General features: G+C 37.4%; 1 protein-coding gene across 1 annotated transcript; it reads right to left on the bottom strand.

The window, feature by feature from the left end:
• Window positions 1-6476: 6476 nt before the first annotated feature.
• FAM3C (FAM3 metabolism regulating signaling molecule C) lies at window positions 6477-22293 on the bottom strand. Its single transcript, XM_009480183.2, has 9 exons — window positions 22281-22293; window positions 19468-19572; window positions 18249-18278; window positions 17707-17830; window positions 12315-12373; window positions 10840-10890; window positions 10277-10361; window positions 7661-7787; window positions 6477-6595 (listed from the first exon to the last, which is right to left on the bottom strand). The coding sequence occupies exons 1-9, from the start codon at window positions 22291-22293 to the stop codon at window positions 6506-6508; spliced, it is 684 nt and encodes a 227-aa protein (XP_009478458.1). The 3' UTR covers window positions 6477-6505.
• Between the last annotated feature and the right edge of the window lie 402 nt (window positions 22294-22695).

Below are 22695 nucleotides of genomic sequence, written 5' to 3'. Positions count from 1 at the left end.
ACCTTGTGAAACCTTCTGCTGAACCTGACCTGCAAGCACGAGTACAGCTTGTCACAGGCTAAAAGATTGGGTTTGGCCGTTCCATTTTCCCCTCAGCCTTGCTATGTTTATGACTGTACAGTGTGATTTTAAATGAGCTGCACATTTTCCTTGTTAATACTTCAAGAATCATCAGCTCACCATCCCTTTTTTATAATTTTTTTTAATATCAAGTTATGTGTGTATCAGGATGCCTTAATTAAAATGCTGAAACTTCTGACTGGGTAAGACTTCTGTAATCATTTCCCCAAAGTACTTGACAAAGTACAAAGTACTTGACTGTGGAGCAGAGTGAATCACATTTCATGAACATTTCTGCTTTCTAGAGAAAAAGCTTGACACCGTACTAGGGGTTAAAAACAGACTGCAGTATTATTTATGTGGATGATGATTTACCCTCTGTGCTGTAAGGTACATTGTGCCTCGTGTCAGTAGCACAAAAACCAGCTGACAACTGAAACAATGTCCCATTCTCTTGCATGGACCAATCTGCCCCATGATCTAAGAAATTAATTTGACACTCTATTGTGTCTCAGCATGTGCTAAATAATATTTTGACGTTAAACATACTGAGTTTTTAGAGGATCTATATATCATTAAGAGAATCAACATGCAGAGGAATACAACATCAAGATACTATTCAATTCTAGTTTAAGATGTGCTATTTGTGTTTAAAAAAAAAAACCTTCTAGCTAGTCAGTGCTGATTATGCCAATGGGAGCAAAACCAGAAGTTACCTGAAACTTAGAGAGCTAAGTTTTTAAGTTTTGCACTTGTTGACTTTGGAGCTTTAGTCTGTACTCTCATGGCAGGCTGGGTTTGCCCGCCAGGTTGGCTGAGAGTGAGCTCAGGCTCCCTACCCCCTGCCCTGACCCCAGCCCGTCAATCGGTTTAGCGATACAGTTCACAGAAACACTCCACAAACAATACATTTGGCTCAGTTTGGAGCAGCAAACTGCAGCAAGGACGTGGCAGTAAGAACTCAGGGAGGTGACCAGGAGTAGCAACTCCTTGAGCTGACTGCGCTGCCAAGATCAGAATATTGCCCAACTACGGTTTCACACTTCACATGCATTGACAACGCCAGGTTTTTAACATAAAACAAACCAACAAAACCAAAACCCACACAGCACAAATGGAGAGTATTTGACAGAAGTTATGCAAACAAAGCAGCTAGTGAAAGAAACCCATTTTCGTGATTTCTATGCAAGAGATTTAGGTAGAACCAAGCTTTTGGGCTTATCCAATGCTACAACCACCTCCTGTAAAAGTTTTATGATCCCTCACAATGTGCTAACATTGTGACCTCTCAGGAAAACAAGCAAGCCATGTACAGTAAGAAGGGTTGATGCGTCAGGGCAGGCACATTTTCCATTGATAAATTATTTTATAGCACCACAACTGCAAGTAAGCTCTTTAAGAAGCCCTCCTTGCTTTGGGTCACTCAGGACCAAACAGCACTAAGGCAAGGCAGAACAGTATTGTACTCTCTGCTGAGACCATATTTGGGGTAACACAATTCTGCCCACTTAAACAATATTGGAATATTAGTTGTGTTCAGTGGGGTTTTCTTCCATTTGCTGATTATCCCATAAGTGCAATCTTAAGAAACCACTCTAAACCTCTGGCATTGTAGCACAAGTAGCAAGAGGAACAGAATTAACCAGCTGCTTTGGGCTGCCTCCAGGGATCTGAAATTTTCCGTAGAGGATGGAGTGGTTTCTGTGCGTTTTACACAGTACACAATGTGGCTGGACTATTACAGTGCTCTATACTGATCCCTAACACTCTCCATGTACATTCTGAAGTCCTGAAAGGAAGTTTTCATTTCTATATACTTCTCAGGATAACAAACAGATGATGTTAATTTTATTTACTAATACACCACAAAACTTAACACAAGGTATAGTTATCATCTACATTGTGTGTTAGGTGTTTTTGAGACATCTATGATATAAAAGCCGTAAATCAAGACATCCGCCAAGTTTTCCAATGGGAAGGATGATTCAGCTGCCAAGATCTGGGAACATGAGGCTGTACTGATAAAGACAATGTTGAAGTATTCAAGGCCAAGGAAGATAATTAGCCAGAGAGGATTGCTGGAGCATTTGGTAGGAAAAAACATTTGCAGACTACGTTCCACAGAAGATAGCACTCCCTTCCACCGCCATCCATCAAGCTCAAAGAGGAGACATGACTCCTCCTGAGATGGGAGTGCCTTTTTTCATGTCAATGTGGTTGTAGCTATATCCTGTATGGACAACACCCTGAGAAAGGAACAGACCTTTTTGAGGGAATGAGTGATTACAGATTTACAGATTATAGCAATTTTAAAAGGATAAATGCAAGATTAAAGGAACAGGGTTGCATGTTCTAGAATGGAAAAGACAGGGCCAGGAAGAACGTAAAAGACATCAAAGAGGAGAGTCATCAGTTTTTAACTTGCAGTGAAGTAATCAGTAACCTTCAGCAAAGAAGATTTGGATGGTACATGAGACAATCTATCTAGACAGATAGTTAAGCACAGGAAGAGACATCTGATGAATGTGTTTTATCCTGCATCAATGAAGGATGCATTAGATCTTGTTTGTAAGGCTGAAAGGGCTGACTACAGGAGCAGCAAGGAGTAACTAAAAGTGGGTTTAAGCTAACATTAAGATAATCAGAAATGTAACGAAACATCTCAAGTAGAGCACATTGTCTCTTGCTACTCTTCATTTTTTTGCTTGCAGGGAGGCAGCAGCAGGAGATGGCTGAGCCCAGGTCTGTGTCCTTTTGGCACACTGCTCAGAGGGTGAGAAGCAGTGTCCCTCCTATCTCTAGTACAGCATCACAAGCACTGACACCTCATGGTATCACCAAACAGGCTGAGAGCTGTTCTTGCACCTTCCTGCTTCGGCTTCAAAGTTCCCATCCAGCTTCCCAGGTTTTTTTCAATTTTCTTAGCCAGGCCTCTTGTATTAAGGCTAGCATATGGCATATAGCCTGGCCTTACAGACATAAAACTGAAGAGGATTTCACCAACAAGAAGTCCCTCACCTGGTATTCATGACCCAGCTCAGCTTAGGGAGGAACTATGGCCCTTCCCATCCTTACACAGGAAAGTCAGTCAACACTTATGGTAGCAGTACTACTACTTTATTTCCTCCCTGAATTTAATCCACGTGGCCTCTATTTTATTAATACAATCATTCTAAAACCCTCACACTGCAGAAAATCCATTTTAGGAGACATTACATACACATCAAGCATTTAGTAGTCATGTCAATGTTTGAAGGAACTAAGTGCCACAGTAAGGCATCCGGAAAGCAAAACATGCTGAGCAAAGGGAACCTTTTTCCAAACTAGCACTCAGGAAACTAAAGCTGTAAAAGGCTCTGCTGTTTCCAGAGCAAAACAAACAAACAAACAAGTTTGATCATGAAAGACAGTAGGAAAGATGCAGAAGGCTTATCAAGGCAGAGTCCCCCTTCAGCTTCTTTCTTAAGACTCCCATTACTCACATAAAGCAACACTAGCACAGCAGCTGAGAGCTGTGGTTTACAATGAAGAAGTCTTCAGGTGGCTTGGATCCGAGCTGGGTGCTCCTCGGAGAAAATGAAGTTACAACCTTCTTGTGTCCTCCCCTCCCATCTTCTCACAGCTGCACTTTTTAAAGTAGACATCCCCCACAACCTTCTTCTTTCCTTCCCTCACTGCTCTGTTCTCAACAAGTCCGTAAGATGCTGCAAATGTTCCCATCACCTTGTGTAGGAAAATATGCATCCTGGAGCTTCGTAACACAAAGGTACTTTCGCATGAAGCTACCTGTACAAAATGCCTTCATCTTTGCAACTGAGTACTCCCTACCACCACCTGCGGGAGAGACCAGGGAAACCAGAAGTAATCTTTGTGCGTCGTAACTCAAAGGAAATGCACATAGAATATCAAGAGTCTCACTTCTAAAGAGCAAGCATCAGAAAGTTTAGCTCAACAGAGGGATACTGTAACAAGCCCACTCAAGACAGAAGAGATGGCATGACTACATCTTGTGGCAAGTCAACAGACCAGGATGATGGACAGGAGCAAGGAGACCCCATTTGCATGGGTACTCCAGTACAAGTTTTATATACCTGAAGAGAGTATTATTAAATATGATGTGATACAGCTGTGAGGACACAGGTAGAGAATAAGAGCAAAATTTCCATCAAAATCACAAGAATCAAATTATTTAAGAAGTTACAAAAATAATCCTATCATTTTATTGCTTTAGAATCTGTTGTTTAAAAGGTTTGTGGCATGTGCAACGTTAAGGGGTTAAAGGAGTGGTAATATTTACTTAATTCAGATTGCTGAAAAAAAAAGGCACAGATTTAAAAGATACAAGGGCTCAAAGAGGTCTGCCTTTAGGCTTATTTCTTCTCCATTTAATTTTGTAGAGGAAATTTGAACTTTTTAATTGATGAAAGGCAAAATATTCATTAGCATTCAAAACCAAAAGAATGAAGACAAGAGTAGTCCAGGGAAACGATTAATGCAGACAAATGTTTTCTTCTCTTAAGCCCCTGCCAAGGAGCTTCAAAATTATTTTGATATTATTCTGGATAGCAGCATAACCAATACCAGCATAATACACCAACAAAACTGTCTTTCTGTGAAAATTCCAGGACTTACACAACTAGTTTTCAACAATAGCCTAATGTTATGAAATAGAAGTTATCTTCCAACTCAGAGAAACAAGGGGCTTTACTTTGATGAAAAAAATATACATTATTTTGACATGTCCTCCTACACAAGAAAATCTGAAAGATTTAACAAAAGCAGTTTCACTGTATAAGGTGCATTTATTGCTGTTCTACATTAAACTTGAGGGAAAACCACGTTATTTAACAAGCTAGTTAAACATACAGAACAACTCAGAATCCGGTCTTACTCTGGTATCACAGGTTACTTATTTGACTTACAAAGCAATTCCCAGTATTTCTTGAAATTTGTAGTGCACAGAATTAATTTGTCTCAGAATACATCAACAATAATAGTATTGAGTGCCACTGTGTTCAACTCACACTGTGGGCTTCTGAAAAATCCTTTGTGGCTTTTGCCCCATGGTAGTAGCTAGAAGTTGTTGATGTATACCAGAACTCACAACATAAAGCTCCAAGAGATTACACCCAATTCTGTGTCAGCCCCTATTTTGTGAATAACGACACCATCAGTTATACTGTACTAACTCAGTTACAGCAAAAGTTCAAGCTGGCCCTACTTAAAAGAAACAGAAGTTTCCAAACAAAGAAATGTTTTCTCACAGCTCTGCTACGAGCTAAAGAATAAGGCCACTTCAACTTGGTCCACTTTTTTCCATTTAAAAAAAAAAAAAAAAAGAAGGAAACATTGTCAGTTAAGTTTAAACGTCACACGTTGCATAACCCAAGATACAATGCCTTCTCTAACATCTCCTTGTAAGGTCAAATTGTCTCAGCTAACATTAGATGTAACATAGGTGGTAAAGGTGCGTAAGTGTGTACCCTGAAACAACTCTCACTAGAAGGCAGACTGCTTTCTACAGCCTCTTTGTGATGGGAAATTTATTTCTCACATTAGAACTAAAAGAGGAACCTATTCCATTATGCCCATTTACTATGTGACTAGCCACTACAGCTGAGCAGCCACAGGTAGAATCGATGGTTAAGCAGCAGTACAAAAATTACAATAAAAACTGAACAAGTTAGCCACAGTACTGCTGCTTAACATGCCAAGTCTCTTCAACAAAGTAAACACTATTTTCACATTAAGTACAATTCCTCCGAAGCTGCTTTTAAATATCATGCACGCTTTATATATATTTACTTTTGTTCTTCCCCTAATAAGAATAATTTATATTGTGCTTCTCATGGCATATCTGTATTACACTATAACGTATTCTGCCTTTGCTGATTATTCAGTTTTGATGGGGGACTACAAAATAAATTTCTGGAGCAGTTGGTATTACAATAACCAAATAGCTTTAATAAAAAGTGATGCTGCCATTAAAAAGGCAGAGGATAAAAAAAATTAAAGCTCTTTATTAACTTATCACTAAAATCTACATATTCCACAAAGGTTACATACTCACAGCAACATTACACTGTTAAGAGGACAGTACATCATTTGTCAGGATCTGTTTATTATCCAGGTATGCAATTTATTAGCTAGTTGATCTACAACATATTATTTACCACAGGCAAACTAAATACTGTGCTTTTAAGAAATCTGCATAGAAATGATTTGATGTCTCTTATTTTGGACATATTTACAAAAAGGATTTCTATGTGTGTTACCAATAAATAATCCCAATATTCAAAATGTCAGTGCTCATGCACACACCGACAAGATGGTTGCATGCTTTAAAAATATTATTTACAGTACAGTCTCCTTCATAGCCCTCTCCCTAATAATAGCAGAAAGTGCATTTTCTTCCATATTCTTTCTCCTTTCCTTCCGTTTTCATTTAGTCTTGCTTCTGAGGGATACAGCCTTCCATCTCAACAACTTCTGGCCAGCCTTCGTACTTGTTTGTGTCCTTGTTGTTCTTTATATGCTATAAATAGAAAACATCCATCTAGCATTAATGTCAAGTCATTTATCCTGTTGCTTTAACTCACAGCTTTAAAAGACGTTTTATTTACTTATTTTCAGACCACGGACAAAGAGAATCATCACTATTAGCCTCTTACGCTTTGTATCAAATGTAACAATCTCAGTATCCACTACTTAATGTAACTTGCTCAGACAAGTGTATGCTTAAAACAGTTAAGCCATACTGGGAAAGCATTTTTAAAATTTGTTATGGATGTTTATTTAGGAAGAGAGACAAGGAAGAAAAAGACCAAGTGCACTAAAACATAAACCTCTAGGGAAAAATAAATAAGGATACTAAATTTAGAAGGCACTGAAAATCAGTAGTCAGAATTTTAAGAACATTAAATAATGTCGAATGTTCAGTTGTTTTTGTTTTTTTTTTTTAATTAGGGGTTTATTTTTCCACCAAGCAAGCATCTGCAATCAGGTAAGGCATTACTGCCTCCAAAAGTTTGCCACTGCTCCTGCACTAGTTCCCACTCCCTTGCAAAGCTGGTAAAAGAGAACACACCTTCCTTATCCTCCTAGTACAAAACTACCTTTACTGGTAATTAAAGGCAACGATGACACATGTTGAATTTTAAACAGTTAAAATATGGGAACATATTCTATTTTACAAATTTTGCTATGGCAGGAATAATTTTTGCCAGAAGAGCAAAGTGAACAGCTGGGAACACCTTAACTACCATTTATCTGTCAGAGGTCTACTATTGTTAGTGCATCTAGAATACAAGCGTTAAGCAGTAAGTTTTTAATTCTTCACTTTAATTGCATTCATTAAAAAGATAATAATCTAGTTATTGGGATACTGAGATCTAGCCCATATAAGATTTTTTTCTTATTTGTGAATCACCAGAGAATCTTATTTGTACACTTAAAAGGAGGAGGCTAGTCAAGGAATAAATTTGAAAATAACACTGTGTGCCACTCAATGGGTTTGAGATACCCATCTCAAACAAATGCATTGTATTTATAAAACATTAATGTTAGCTGTTAAATTCCAGTAAGTTACAGAATCACAGACCTGCTCAAATGGACTTTTAGTCTTAACTCCTTTTCCACCGCAGAAGACCCAGTTGTCTCTAAAGCCAAGGTTAGTAATAGATGTGCTTCCTAATTCAGCAATCAGTTTCCGTGCTTCCTCATTAAGCCTTGAACAAAACAGAGAAGTTCAATATGTGAATAAAACACATGCCCTTAGAGCTTTCATTGTTCAATAGACCATTCAGCTTTAATCTGATTAAATATAGTTTAAGTCAGTCAGTATTGGGCAAGATTTATCTTTCAAAATCAGATAAGGCTAGTTCTGATATCACCTGATCTAATGAGCTCTGCTCTTTGATATTATAGTCTCAAGGAACCAGCACACAAACCTATCAGTACACCAACAAAAGCCAAGAACCCTCTCCTGTCGGAATTTATACATACATCTCAAGTCACGTCAGCAATTCTCCAAGCAACTAAAAAAGTCAACCTTTAAAGTAAACATTGTTTGCAGGCTCAAGCTGAAGTCTAGATGAAGTAAAGCTATTTTAGATTAGAAGAATGACCTAAATATATGAAAGAAGTTCTTGTCTGCTTGGGTCAATTAATTCAAAATTCAGAATGCTGTCCCACAGCACAGTTCAGTGCCTGTAGGTTCTGTAGGTCCAACTTTAGTATGGAAGGGAAAGCAATTCTGTAGGATAAGTTATCACTCCAAAACCTCCGAATATCAGCTCTTTATTTTTTCCTTTCAGTTACTATATTTGCCTGATTACTAAACAACACACACAACTTCAGATTATTACTACTTACTGAGATATAGTTGTATGACTCACTTTAGCTAAAATTATGAAAATTAAGTTCTTTGGAGGTTATTTGCACAACCTACACTCCAAGTTTCTAGAGCATTAGGACAGCTTATATTCAAAATAAAAAACGAAGTAAAAATTATCTTTTAAACGTGTTGGTTCTTCACAATTTTAATTGTTTTCAAGAACTGGCATTTAGATTACCATCAACCACCAGTGGTAAGGTTTTGGCTAATTACATAACATCACTACTAAGCAGTAGTTCCTGGCTGTCAGCATGAATGGACCAAATTCACCTTCTTGTTTAGTTGATATTGTATCTACACACAAGCTTTCAAAAACATCAGCTGTGACATGATTATTGAAACAAACTAACTGTACTTATTATCTAAAACATCAAAGAAGAAAGGTAAAAGAGCAAAAAGCAAAGTAACAAAACAAGTGAATAGAACAACAGACAGAAGATCCAGCCTTGGCACAAAGGAAAATTGCATTGCTTTCTTTTCCTAAAAGCAGTGAACATACAGACACTTAACTATTTACTGCAAATATTGCACACTGCAAAGTCAGGACTTTGTCACAGGAAAGCTGATCCTATATCAAAAATACAGACAAGTTATGGATAACAAATTGAACCAAAAGACCAAAAAAAAATGTACAGAACACATTAGCAAAAAGTTAAATATTATTAAAACAGAGGAAAAGGAAAAAAAACTTCTTAATTTTCACTATGAAAAGCAATCCTTTGGACAGGATGACTTAAGCGAGAAGCACAATACTAACTCCACGGTAATTTTTAGTATGTATTAAACCTGACCAAAGTTGGGAAGGTTGGAAGATAATGCGTAAAGAGAACTAAAACCTCTTAGGCTATGTCTACATTAACAAATTGAACAGCTTTAGGGTGGAACAGAACAAACACTGAGGCCAAAAAGTATGACGCACACAGTAGTAACCTCTCAGACTTCAAAAGGAAGGATACAGGCAAGGCCTATTGGCAATGGTCTCTGCACCCCTGGAACCACTGAACTCTGCCTTGGAGTTAATCTGAGAGAAGTGCTGGATGGAACAGACCGATTTCCACCAGAGTATGTTCTCACAGTCATCTTCCTACGTCTGGACATATCTGAATTTACTAGTATAAGACAGAATGAGCTATCAGCAACAGGAAAATCAGCACATCTCCAAAAAGACAGATATCCTTGGCAGCATACACTTAGGAAAAAAAGGAAAAAAAGAAAGAGGTGGAGACAAATTCTAGGAGAGCAGCAAGAAACCTACAGGGTCTTCAGGAACCAGGGAGGATAAGGGTATTGTTTAAAAAAAAAAAAGTACAATGCCTGACATGCAAATATATTCTTCATAGCTATGAGTAAGCAGTTTGTTGGACTGACCACATGCCCTACATCATCTTCTTGCTGCATTAAAATCTCTTCTCAGAGGAGCAACAAAACCAACTATGTGTACTGATACAGCAATTGCTAATTGGTCAATTATTAATCTCTAGCCTTTTCAGATTTTCAAACACTTGTGATATTTCTGCTAAAGGGTCTAATTTAATATCTAATTTATTGTTTCTCTGTTGTTGGGAGCACAAAAGTATACACTTAACAGTCCTCTATGTAAATACATACATAACCCATTACACCTGGTTGGTTTTGGTTTGATCCTTGCTGTCCCCACATCAGCATTATAAAACTAATAAACTGAAAGCACAGTTTCAAATCTATCATCTTGGAAGAACAAAACTTTATCAAAAGTGATTGTGTGATAAAGAATGCATTTTTTAAGTATAAAACAGCATTTAAAAGTTTAAGCAATATTTACTATATAAATCAAAGACGTACTTGGTTGCACCATCATCATATGTTCCCATTAACACTATCGTTCCATCCTGGATGGACTTCAGAAATTCAATAAACGGTGCCACATCTGAAAAGAGACAGAACATAAAACTGTTTAATAACAAGCAACCACTCCATATTTAAACACTTGCAATGCCTTCCTGCAACGTCATTCCTTTTAAGAATATTTATAAATGTACTTATAAATTTATTAAAAAATGCTAAATGGGAGAAAGATAAAATGCATTAGAGAAAACTCTTTCATTTTATAGAAAGAGTTTCATCCATATTGTGTAAAGAAATTAACCACTAGTGGGAACTACTTGGAAGAAAAGCATGTTTGATCAACAGTATCATTACCTCCCACCTCAACTATTTGTGTTTCTTTAAAGTTGCATACACCATGCAATTACAAAAGGCAGAGGTAGAGCACTCCCTTAACTATCACCTTAAACCACCACAGCAAATGGAAGCGGGGGGCGGGGGCAGGGAAAAAAAAAAAAAAAAAAAAAAAGCATTAGCATTTCAATTGCTTCTCTCTAACCAGCTAAGGTAACTGTACCTACCTCCTCCCCACATGTCAAAGAATTTAGTGTCTAATGGTTCTCCTGTTTTACCTGGAGAAAAAGAAATATTTGGTGTCATCAAATATAGCCAAATTTTTTTTACAGACAACATGCCCAATTCCTCTTTATAACTCTTTCAGAGAAAGTGCTGCAGAAGACACCATATAAATCAATTCCTATGGTAACTCTTATGAAGATTGCTCCTTAAACAGCATAGTAGTTTGTGAAAAGGTGCAGGAAAAAGTAAGAGGAAAAGAAGAGAGAAGACGCAAACTTCTGATTTCGCTTCAAGTGGAATAGAAAATAAAACAAAAAGCCCACAGCCTCTAAAACCAATAAAGAGAATTCACTTCATATATTTGCCCCCCCCCCCTTTTTTTTTAAAGTTGTTTTTGCAAAAATACATAGTACAGCTACAGGTTGCCTTTAGTGCCACATGAAAAGTAAGAGAGATTAAAATTACACTGCATGTTTTGCTGTAGAGTGGAAATTCTTAGTCAATTTAAACATCCAGAACAAATAGAAGGAAGTGGACAACACAGTAATCTCATTAGTTTTTTTTTTTTACTGCACTGTCTACAAAGGCCATATTGGATGGAAGGTAGAGTTTTCTTTTAATACACATTCATTTGAAGTTTGGAAAACAGGGAGAAAGACTGGCAGCTATATAATACAAAGGTAGGTATTTTGGTTTTGAACAGATTGAGACAATTTAGGAGGGCAAAATAGGATTAGATGAGTATTGTTCAAGTCATGCTTTAGATGACGTAAACCTGAGTACAATCCAGAAATAACATGAATTTTTATTGCAGTGAAATGACAAAAGTGCTATCTCAGTGCTACAAGGAATTGCTTCCTACACATTAAGGACAAATCTGGCAGTACTGACGTTCAGTTCGGCTTTCAAGGTGACACACAGGTAAATTTGTTTGGTTTTAATGAAAGTCAAGAATCCTGAACACAATTACATAATATGATGTATTTAGGGACAAGATCTATAGATATGGACTAGCCAAATACACTGATTTCAAGCTAGGAAATAATGAGCTGGTCTTTCCATGTAGTAACAGCGTTGTTAAATAAGTTTCACTGAAAAGAGAACAAAGAAGAATTTAGTCTATAAAGACTAATATAGTATTGGCAACACACAATGTCAAAAGAAGTAGCACACATCTCATGCCTTCTTCCATTTTATACATGCATTAGGAATTTATCTGATGTATCACTGAGATAGTCACCACAGCACTCCACATTACGATTTTTACTACACATTTTTAGGAACAAAAGAGTACTGAGTTGTTCTGCCTTCTAACAAAAAGGTGTAAGCTCCAAGATCTGACATTACTTCAGTATAAATATGCTAAATACTTCTTTTTCTCCTCCTGCTTGCCTTTCACCATCCCTCAGTATTTCACATTAAATTTCAGGAACAATTTGAAAATGAAAATAATCTGCTCACTTAAAATGTCACTTACCATTGACCAAGGCCACATTTATTCCTCTGCCAACGTTATTTTTAACTCCACTCATTAAACTGAAACAAAATAAACATTTTTAATAGGACAATTTTCTGATGTGAAATATTTCTGGGTATTAAATAGGATCAATCAAATTGTACGAGATACATAGTTGAAAGACCACATGTTCACGAGTACTTAAATGAAGCAAAATCTCCTTGAACTAATCTGTGTGCTCTTATGACACCACTGAATTGAGAACAATAGATCAAATATCCCCAGCTGTATCCATTTCATTTGATCACTTAATGATCTTGGTTTCAAAGTATGTCTGTATAGTAAGAGTGTCACGAAAAATAAAGTGCTATTAATGTATTTAAGAAAATTCCTTGCAGTTAAAGAGCCTGAAACAAATAATAATTTGAGGAGCTTAGCATAGTCATGTAACCAACATTTTAAGCTTTTTTGTAGGCACATGACGAACAAAAATGTGTTAATGAGTTTAAAAGCTAACTGAACAGAGGCATTTAAAAGTAATATTGCAGCATCACACTAGAAACAAGAAAGTCAAAGCAGTTAGCTACTTGTACCTCTAATAGGAAACCTAAATCCAAGAAAAATAGTTAATACACTGGTGGGACTTTAAAAAGTTGAACATAAACTTGGAGTACAGTTACACATCCCAAGAAAACTGTCACAGTCTATGACAGCAATTACTTGGTCGAACTCAGAGTGGCAAAGGAGCTGGAAAGAAGAGATGCACTGTGAAATGGAAGCCCTTCAGAGCTGTAAGGAATTGCTAATGGGAACATCAAGACTGTTAGCTAAGATGCTGCGCTGCCTTGGGCCACGGTGGGTGTACCCCTCCGGTGAGAGGAAGCTTCCAGACCTCATCATCCTTTTTCACTGGCACTGTATAAAGATCTCTGTTCTGCCTCCAGGCCCGAAACACCCCAGCATTTTGAAGCTAGGGGTAAAAGAGTTAACATACACAAGGAGAAATAGGAGTAAGGGTTGAAATAATTACATAAATTAAGATAAAGAAGAAATCATCAGCTCAGATTCAAAAAGCACCTCAGCATAAGCCTACAGGTGCACATATCTCATCAATTATGAACACACTCTAACAGATGCTTTAATTACATCCTAATGAGGATTTCTTTAACCTCCCTAGCTTGCTCTAGGAAGGGGCTGCAGATGTGTACAATCCTGTTACATTCAAAACTTCTCACATTTCTTCTGTAATCATATGATTTTTGGGTCATGTCTGAACGTCCATTCTAAGCAATGCTTCGGAAGGACTGCATCCTTACACACACAACTGCACCATCAGCTTTCTCATGCTAACTTGTTAGTGACAGAAACAAGAAATGGTCTATCACAGAAGTATGACAAAGATCTTCCTCTCTGATGCTAGCTTTTGCACCCAGAATGAAGACAGAAGCCAAAATTTAGAGGAATGTCAAATTTAACAGACCACTATCAGGAACAGACTCAGTATTAGCTAGTTCAGAGAGGCTGTGAAAGACTACTGGTTAATGGTAGCTCTTGGCACAGTGACTTAGGTTTTAAGGAACCAGTAATCAGAGATGGAAGAGTCCATACTCTTCTGTTAGTCCTTTAAGTTTGTTGTGGTTTAGCCCCTGTCAGCAACTAAGCACCACGCAGCCGCTCACTCACCCTACGCCCTGGTGGGATGGGGGAGAGAATCGGAAGGGCAGAAGTAAGAAAACTTATGGGTTGAGATAAGAACAGTTTAATAATTGAAATAAAATAATAATGGTAATGAAAAGGAGAACAATGAGAGAGAAAGAAACAAAACCCAGAGGGGAAAAAAAAAAAAAACCCAACCAAGTGATGCACCCATCGACTAATGCCCAGCCAGTTCCCAAGTAGCGATCGCTGCCCCCTGGCCAACTCGCCCTCATTTATATACTGAGCATGATGTCATATGGTATGGAATAGCCCTTTGGTCAGTTTGGATCAACTCTTCTGGCTGTGCCCCCTCCCAGTTTCTTGTGCACCTGGCAGAGCATGGGAAGCTGAAAAGTCCTTGACTAGCATAAGCAGTACTTAGCAACAACTAAAACATCAGTGTGTTATCAGCATTCTTCTCCTACTAAATCCAAAACACAGCACTATGCCAGCTAGTAGGAAGAAAATTAACTCTATCCCAGCCAAAACCATGATGAAGTTGTACCAACTGCCAAAAATTCTGATTAAAATTGAAACTCTAATTCAGTAACTTCTGAAACAGAAGACTTGCCATTTTCTGCTGAAGTGCAGAATTCAATTCTGGTTAGTAGGGCAGTCCAGAAGTATTTTAGCCACTGGAGGATCATTTCTTCTCTGATCACGTAATTTTCATGTCATGTCTGAGCATTCGTTGTAAACAATAAAACCATATGGCAAATAAAGACTGAAAACATGAATGAAAAGAAGGCAGTGAAGTTCTGAACATACTCCTTTGCTCATATAAAATTTAGTGGACGTTTAGTATACCAAAAAGAGTAAGAACTTCCTTTTATTTTAACTATAAAATTCTCTGTAAATAAGTACCAGTCAAAAAATATCCAGTACTGGAGTGACTAGACGCTGAAAATCCACACATACATAACAAAAGTTATAATGGATTTCAGACAACAAAATAATCCTGCAAATAAGAATGCAAGAATTACTAGTTATTAAAGGAATGTAGTGTGACATTCTGCTATAAGGTTACCGTGGCACAATCATGCACCTAGCTTGTTAATAGAAGTAAAACTGCATGGAGAAGTTGCTGGTAAAGAAGTATAGCAATATTGCCCCTTCTTCTAAAAAGCCCATGAAGTAGCAACTACAATATTAAATATTTTGATGATTACTACAGTTATGTTTTTTCTAATTTGCATTATGTCCTTCCAATATAGGAGAACAAGGCTATAACTGAACTTCTGTACAGCAGGATTCCTATTTCACACCAAAGTATCTATATAATTAAAAATTGAGAAATTAAATGCATTCTGAATTATATCAGCAACTTCAGCGCTCTCATAAACCAAGTGACAGCCTTATGTTTAATACACAGCAAAAAACCTACATGGTAAATATCATTGATGAATTAATGAAAACATGTCCCTGCTTGGTTGTCTTGGAAGTATGAAGAAGAATACAAAGTAATCAGAAAAAAGCATTTTCCAGGAGTGAGTTCACAAAATACCACTAAAAAGAGAGCTACCAAAGAGGAAGTAAGTTCTTTCAGAGCTCTGAGATACTACTTTACACGCCTGAGAACTTGTGCACTGTCACAAAACTACAGGCTGTAATGTGACAGTTTTCTCACATGAGGGCAGCCATTCATCAGTTTTAGAATTCTTCCAACAATTTACCATCAACAAGTTATGAGACCTTTTGAAAGAGAAATCAAACGTCTTATGAGCAAAGCAGGAAATATAACATTTTAATCAAATTTTCTGGTGGACATTTAAATAGACATTACAAGTCCTTCTCAGAAGGAATTCAGAAAGATTTTTGCCAAGGAAAACTGGACTTAAGACTCCAATAGCCATGCACTAAGGTGCACACTAGTATTAAAAGAATAGAGGATTTCTTGCCAGCAACTACTTTCTTTTCAACACTTTCTTCAGTGAAATATCCAGTAGAGGATTTTTTTTGTTTTGGACAGGAACAACAATCTCTTCTTAGTTAACCAGTAAGCGAGACATTAAAAAAAAAAAAATTCCACAACAAACAACCCTACAATCCTGAAGTTAAAATATTACTTGCACTCCCACAACTTCTAATCAGTGAATCACCCTAAGTCTTCAGAGATATTAAGCTTCCTAGCAACCAGAATGAGAAGGTAGCACATTTTGTAACAGCCACAAAAATACCACGCAGGGAGATTAGGTAAGACTGTCCAAGGTCAGGAAGTGGATCGATGATAAGAATGGAAAGCAGAACCTAGCAGCTTTTCGTTAGTACGTGCCAACGGTGAGCTCATGCTCACTTTGCACATGCTCCCCAACTACACCATGATGCTCCCCTGCAAACGCACTCCTACACAAGTGAGCAAGCTTGAGCTAAGTCAGCCTCAGAGAAGGACAGCTTGAGATTTGAATGGCGCTCGTGTGTCTACTAATAACTCAAAACGAAGAAGCTGCACGTGTTTAGCTGTCAGGGAAAAAAGCGCTCACTTCAACTTCACTACATCTTAATTGCTAGAGTTAGTGCTAAAAATACAATCTTCTCTTTAAGATCATATAAAACTAATCTTACAGTTACTTTAGGGAGTAAAGTGATAGAAAATGTAAACCAATACTTTTTATTCTCTTATAGATTAATTATCCTGTTTACTATATTACATGGGGTAATGTTGTTCACAGTGAAGTTGCCATTTGCTCTGGAATTCATTAGCACTAACCACTGTACGTGCTATCTGAACCACTCTACTAACATAGCGTGGGCTGAGAAACAGCTGAACTGGAGTAGTTTAAATGCAAATGGAAGGCAAAGGCTTGTAAGTGTGACTGATATTAAAAAAAAAAATCTCCTTCCAAAAATGCTAACATCATGTCTTTTCTCACACGCGACATGCAAAATTAAGAGGACAGATTATGTTATACGAAGCTGCACGCTCTGGGTGACAATGAGCGGGAACAACCTAAGAGCAAAGAAACAGAGAGTCTAAAAATAAATATTAATATTCCCATGATGGGGATTACTGAAAGATACGTGCTTAAATACTCTAGGCAAAGTATTATTGATAATACTGTGTTAAAAATACGGTTATGAGAAATACAGGACTTAAACGCAAAACCAAACTGTGTTTCAAGCAGTTCCTTTCCTCATTTCACAATTATTTCAGTTTATTAACTTTAGTTACCATCAACACAAGTAACTACTGATCATTAAAATACTGTTTTTCCCTTTTGAAGTCATCCTTTAAAGAAAAGTGGAAAATATATTCTGACATTGGTACTATGGGAACAGAAAGTTTAAAAGATGACTTGCAAAAAGACAATTCCACAGCACAGTTTTAGCTGATGACATTCAGTTAGAACTATCAAAAGTAATTACTTAAAAACACAATCATTCACTGAATTATTATTATTAGAGGCACAATAACAAGTTACTTGGAGGCAAGTTTGCATCTGACTTGACAAAGTTAACTAATCCTTAAGTCTGTAAACCTGAAATAAAATGTAAGCTGTCTTGCATGTATTAAAGTAGCGTACATCTCTGCATTTACTGCAGAGCATTAAGTGTGCTTCAAAGATTAACTTACAACATAATATAATTTTTTCATGTGGTCAAACCATTGGCAAAACAAAACCTACAAAGAATCATTTAAACTACTGATTTTGTGTACAAAGTGATCCAAGACAGCATATGAAAGAGATACTTAGAGACAACAGATAAAAATACTTACACATTATCTTCTACACAAATTTTAGGTCCAACTACATTCGCTGCTCCACTTGCCATTTTGAATGCAAAATGTTTTTCAGGACAAGCTTTAGAGATCCCACATTTGTATCTTGGAGGTTTTGTAGCTTTCAAAAGGAAATAAAACAGGATTTTAGACACAACACCACAGGTAGGCTAACAGAGAAGTACCAGCTGGTTTTCTGAAGGAATTCAAGGAAAAGAGCAAAGACAAACAGTATCTCATCTGCAATTTCATAGCTGCTTAAAATAATCTAGGTTCCTGCAGTACCTCATTATTCTACTTCTTATTCTCACCCTGCTGCTTCCTCTGGCTCTGCCATCAAAAACCACAAGACAACACAAGTGAAATCCTGGCAAATAAAAGACTTTACCAGAAATTTAGGAAAATCAGGGAAAGAGGAAAATTAGTTTCTGATTGCATTTAAAGTGTAATTAAGACTTTCTTAACTATGAAAATTCAACAGTCTTTCTGTTATTAGCGAAAGGAAGTCACAGCAGTAACACATGCATATGAATACTCACAGCGTGCAGCTGCATCCAGTGCTGATCTAGCTAAAATGGAAAAATAAAGTTTTACAAGATGTTACTATTAAAGTGTCATCTGCTATAAAATATCCTATAAATTTAAAAGTTTTCTGTACCCCTATAAAAGCAGGCTGGTTGAAATGAAGTATCAAATACACCTCAACATTATATAAAGTAATATAAATACATTCCAATATAAAACATTAACTTTTACATGGTAGAAGAATGAAAGTGATCAGGAACCACATTCAGAAGCACTGCCTTAATTTATGACTCTCCGATTAACACAAAGATCCATGGAGATACAAAACCATCAGGGATTTGTGGAGGTTTGGGCACTAAAGTGAAATGAATTCCCTTCTTAAAGCTTCACCGGCATGGGGTTCCTTTCACCTAGCACTGGAAGCCTGCAACTCAGGTGTATTGGAAGCCAAGCATTCATGACTCCCTTTCTTGGGAAAGGAAGAGACACAAGTGACCTCATCATGCACATATCTACAACACATCTGCAACACTTAATGACACCTGCGTCTCTTCAACGATTATTAAAGATGTCTCCGGTGACTGGTTCAGATGTCAGCTCACACTGTAGCACTCTGGAGTTAAATAACATGAACCCTACCCATGTACCAAAAATTGTTTTTTTGTAATGAAAAGCCCCTTTAAAGATAAGAGTGGTTCAAAGCACAGACTCTGAATTTTAAGTCACCTCAGCTGCTAATCCTTTTCTGTGTAGAACCTGGGCACATCTGAAATGTTTTGATTACTGCATATTCAATTATACATGGTAGTGACCTGTGCAAGCAAAAAAAGCCCACCCAAAATATAAATTTTGAATTACTTAAAGAGCAGAAAGGCAGAGTGCAGATTTCCAGAAACATCAAGTCATCTAGTTTACAACTCCAGACTAAGACTGTAAGTACCAGTAAACCGAAAAAGCAGGTAAAATTATGCATACTTGGCAGGCAAAGGAATCAAACTGATTAAGAGAGTAGGTTAAATATTTCATACAGAAAATAACTTAATACACACATTATGTATTTTATATGTACAATATATATATAAAAAACCCAACAAGTACACACATTAAAAATAAACACATAATTCTTAGGTGTAAGAGCCTAAGTCAAGCTTAAAGCAAAATGAATATGATATTCTTGACTATGGCTCAAGTAAATCTTAATAGATGTCTGGATAAAACAAAGTCATCACTTACCAAATATGTGTCCTAAATTTGCATCCATTTTTATTTCAAACACTTGAGATATGACATAAAACGTCAATAAAAATATTGCTACGACTACTACCAACTTTGCAGCACCTATTCAGAAGCAGAGAAAAACAAGTTTCAAAAAATGATCTGCAAATTATAACATCAAGTTTACCAGAATTAACTATGTGAGAAATGTGTATCAGATTACATTAAGGGCCACTCAAAGAGGATGATCATTTGTGGACTCACTAAACAGAAGTAATCGGCAAGAAACGGACCTTGTAACAGGATGCAACTGAGCCAGTCCATCAGGTTACGACACCAAATACCCTGCTCTCAGCTTTCTCCAGCTTCATGCTTACCTGACGCCACAGTACACCAACTCAGCTCAGCAGCCAGGAGAAACCACACACTTTTCTGTGGAAATCCAGCTTAACAAGATGAACTACGCTGATCTAACTGGCTGCTGTCCAAAGGGGAAATTCCCACCTGCTCGCATTCCACTTCCCTGTTCTTAGCCATGTGTACCTGTTTCCTCACTGTTCACAAATATTCCTCTTCCCACCCACCCCCCCCCCCCAACCTGAGCTATCTCTTTTTTTAACGTATGGCCAAGCCTGAGTGATTAGGAATCTGTTCATATACTGGAGCTTGGCTGATTTGGTTAGTCAGGTCTGAGCATTACATTAAGAAACCCCCCAAACCAACCAAACAAAACGACAACAAAAAAGCCTTCCACCTCCTTTTCAACAAGTTTACATTACTGACCTTCAAAAAGCGAGTTTGAAGACTCAAAATGGCTAATTTAAGAAGTAATAAAAAGCAGTACCTCTCCCCTCCCCCTTTTAATATGTTGAAGCCTCAGGTAGCTTGAAGTTTTACAATCCTAACTTTCTCCAGCACTGAGCGGCCAAACTACCTCCTGTGAGAAGAGCTGGAAGCACACAACCACAGCAATTTACATCTGAAATTGAAACTTGGGTGTATGTGGTACTGCCACGAACCCCACCATTTTTTAGCATAATGTTCAATAGATTTTTACAGAATACTCCACTCTTAGCTTATGGTAAAATACTGACTGAGAAGATAGGTGAGGAGGCACCTGGTCAACATCCTGCCTTGCTGTCTCACCCCAGTATGTCAAACTGTTTGGAAGAAGCAACCTTACAGCATGCTTCTGTTTTTCTCAGATTGCCAGCCAAATAAATCCTTCAGAAAAAAACCCAAACTTATGTACTCCTGCAGATCTCAGACTGCTGCTGTGATGGGCTGTTCAGAAAACCTTAAAAGAGACAGATTACTCAGCCTTCAGAAGGATGAGAGATGTTAATCAGTCCTTCCAAAAGTCTAAAAAAAGACAAGGGGATAGAAAAAGAAAAGAAGGATGAAGAAAAAAGACACAACTTTCTTGTTTGCTTGTAGTTCAGTCTTCCTCTCCCACTTTCCTTTTTCATGTGTGTGAGCACATACATACTGTGCAAGAAAACACAGATGCAAACTTAATTGTGCTAGAATTGCAAAGATTATTGCACTTGAAGGGAAGTGAACCTCATGTAAGCACTAGAGGAAACAGATGAGCTGAACATACGTTAAGAAGTGGAGAAAAGGTTTTCAAAGCAACACTGCTTAAAAAGGCAAGATGATACCAGATTTTGGAATGTGTCATCTAACAAGTGGCACTTGGAGAGCATGTTGTTTCAGTAGATAGTAGGTGAGATGAACAAGAACTCAGTCTGAGCCCTAACCATCCCCTCCACTCTATATCCTGAGCCTTTCAAATGAACTGTGAGCGCTCCCTCTGAAGGAGAGGTAAGAAATCTCCTCGAAAATTCTTTTGGCACTTGAACGAAAGCTAGCCTGTTTGCTACAGGTTAAACATTCTGTAAGAACTGTCATATCTTCTTTGTGGGTTTTAGCAACAAAAGTAGTTAGCTGGAAGAAAAAAAAAGAGGTTTGGAAAAGTGATTTTCCAGGTGATTTAGCCATCTTCTAAAAATTGCAGCATTTTCCAGTTCTTTATCAGATTTACTTTAGCAGGTTGCTCCCAGTTATACATACTGAGCTTAAGAAAATAACTTTAAAAGTAGTGACAAAAATCAGGACTAATTTCATTCATTAAGAAGGTTAATGTGCAACTCTCTTGGAAAAGGTGTCATTCTCTCCTAGAAGAGCCAACAGTTGCTCCTTCTGCAACATAACGCTACAACTATTGATAAAAGTGCAATGCATCAGAAACTCAAAACTGTTCAATTGCCACACAGGCTATTCTATGGCAAGGAAATGTCTAAAATAGTATTTTCTTGTAGTGTTATATTGGCAAAGATCTTATGTTTATGACGACTACACCTTCTATCAAGTAAAATCAGTTTCTCAAACCCTGTACTACAGTAACTTACTTCTATGACAAGGCTTGTATAGCTTTCAAACTCCCAGTAACCATTCCGGAAGTTTCACACACTATATTATAATAGCGCATAGCACTTTTGGTTGGGCTGTGAGGCATGGAAGAAATAGCTTAAGACATCAACTGGCTATTTCCTTATTCATTCATCATCTTACAGAATTAGCAGCCAGTACGTCAAGTCATGGCACCTTAACCAGTCACTGCAGACCAGCTGAAGCATGTTAACCAGCTGCTTGCTCTTAGACCATCCCAAATTCCAAAATGAGTTTCATTAAACATCAATTAAATGGAAGAGCAATGCCTGTTACGCCAGTTAAGTTTATTTTAAAACCTTATTGCTACAACTTGTTAGGGCTGTCCACAGCACTTGTTTCACAGGTGACAGAAGTCTGATTTTACTGCATGTACTTACCTGCTATTCTCATGTTTAGTCTTCAGCCAGCTGATGACACCACTGCATTAAAAATAGCCACCTAGGGAAAAAGAAAAGCACATTATTTTAATTACAGCCAAATAAGCACTTTTGTGATCAGTTAACAGTAAAAAAACCCCATAGATTTTCTAGCGAATAACATTAATGATGATTTTCCTGAATACCTTATTCTTAACACTGACAGTAAGGGGAAGAAGGTTTAAGATGGATTTCTGATGTATTGCTTTCATTTGTTACTCCATGAAACAAGTGTTCTGAAAAAAACAATTTAATTTCATCAAATCTACTACAAGTTCCGTTCAACCTTCAACCTTTCAGTCTGTGACGTAAGTATTTATCAGTGCTGTATCTAAGCAGTCTTTGATTTCCTAAAGCTATGTGGCAAAAGTCAACG

This window comes from Pelecanus crispus, chromosome 1 (genome assembly GCF_030463565.1).
Source record: "Pelecanus crispus isolate bPelCri1 chromosome 1, bPelCri1.pri, whole genome shotgun sequence".
Classification (NCBI taxonomy): Eukaryota; Metazoa; Chordata; class Aves; order Pelecaniformes; family Pelecanidae; genus Pelecanus; species Pelecanus crispus.
Note: the sequence above shows the minus strand (reverse complement) of the source record. Positions and strands in the feature narration are given on the sequence as shown.

Bases quoted from the DNA above. Each gene is read 5' to 3' on its own strand.
- FAM3C (XM_009480183.2), bottom strand. The intron at 17,831-18,248 runs GTGAGTATTCAT...TCCTTTTGAAAG, and splicing joins ACTGGATGCAGCTGCACGCT to CTACAAAACCTCCAAGATAC. The intron at 7,788-10,276 runs GTACGTCTTTGA...GTTTTGTTCAAG, and splicing joins TATGATGATGGTGCAACCAA to GCTTAATGAGGAAGCACGGA.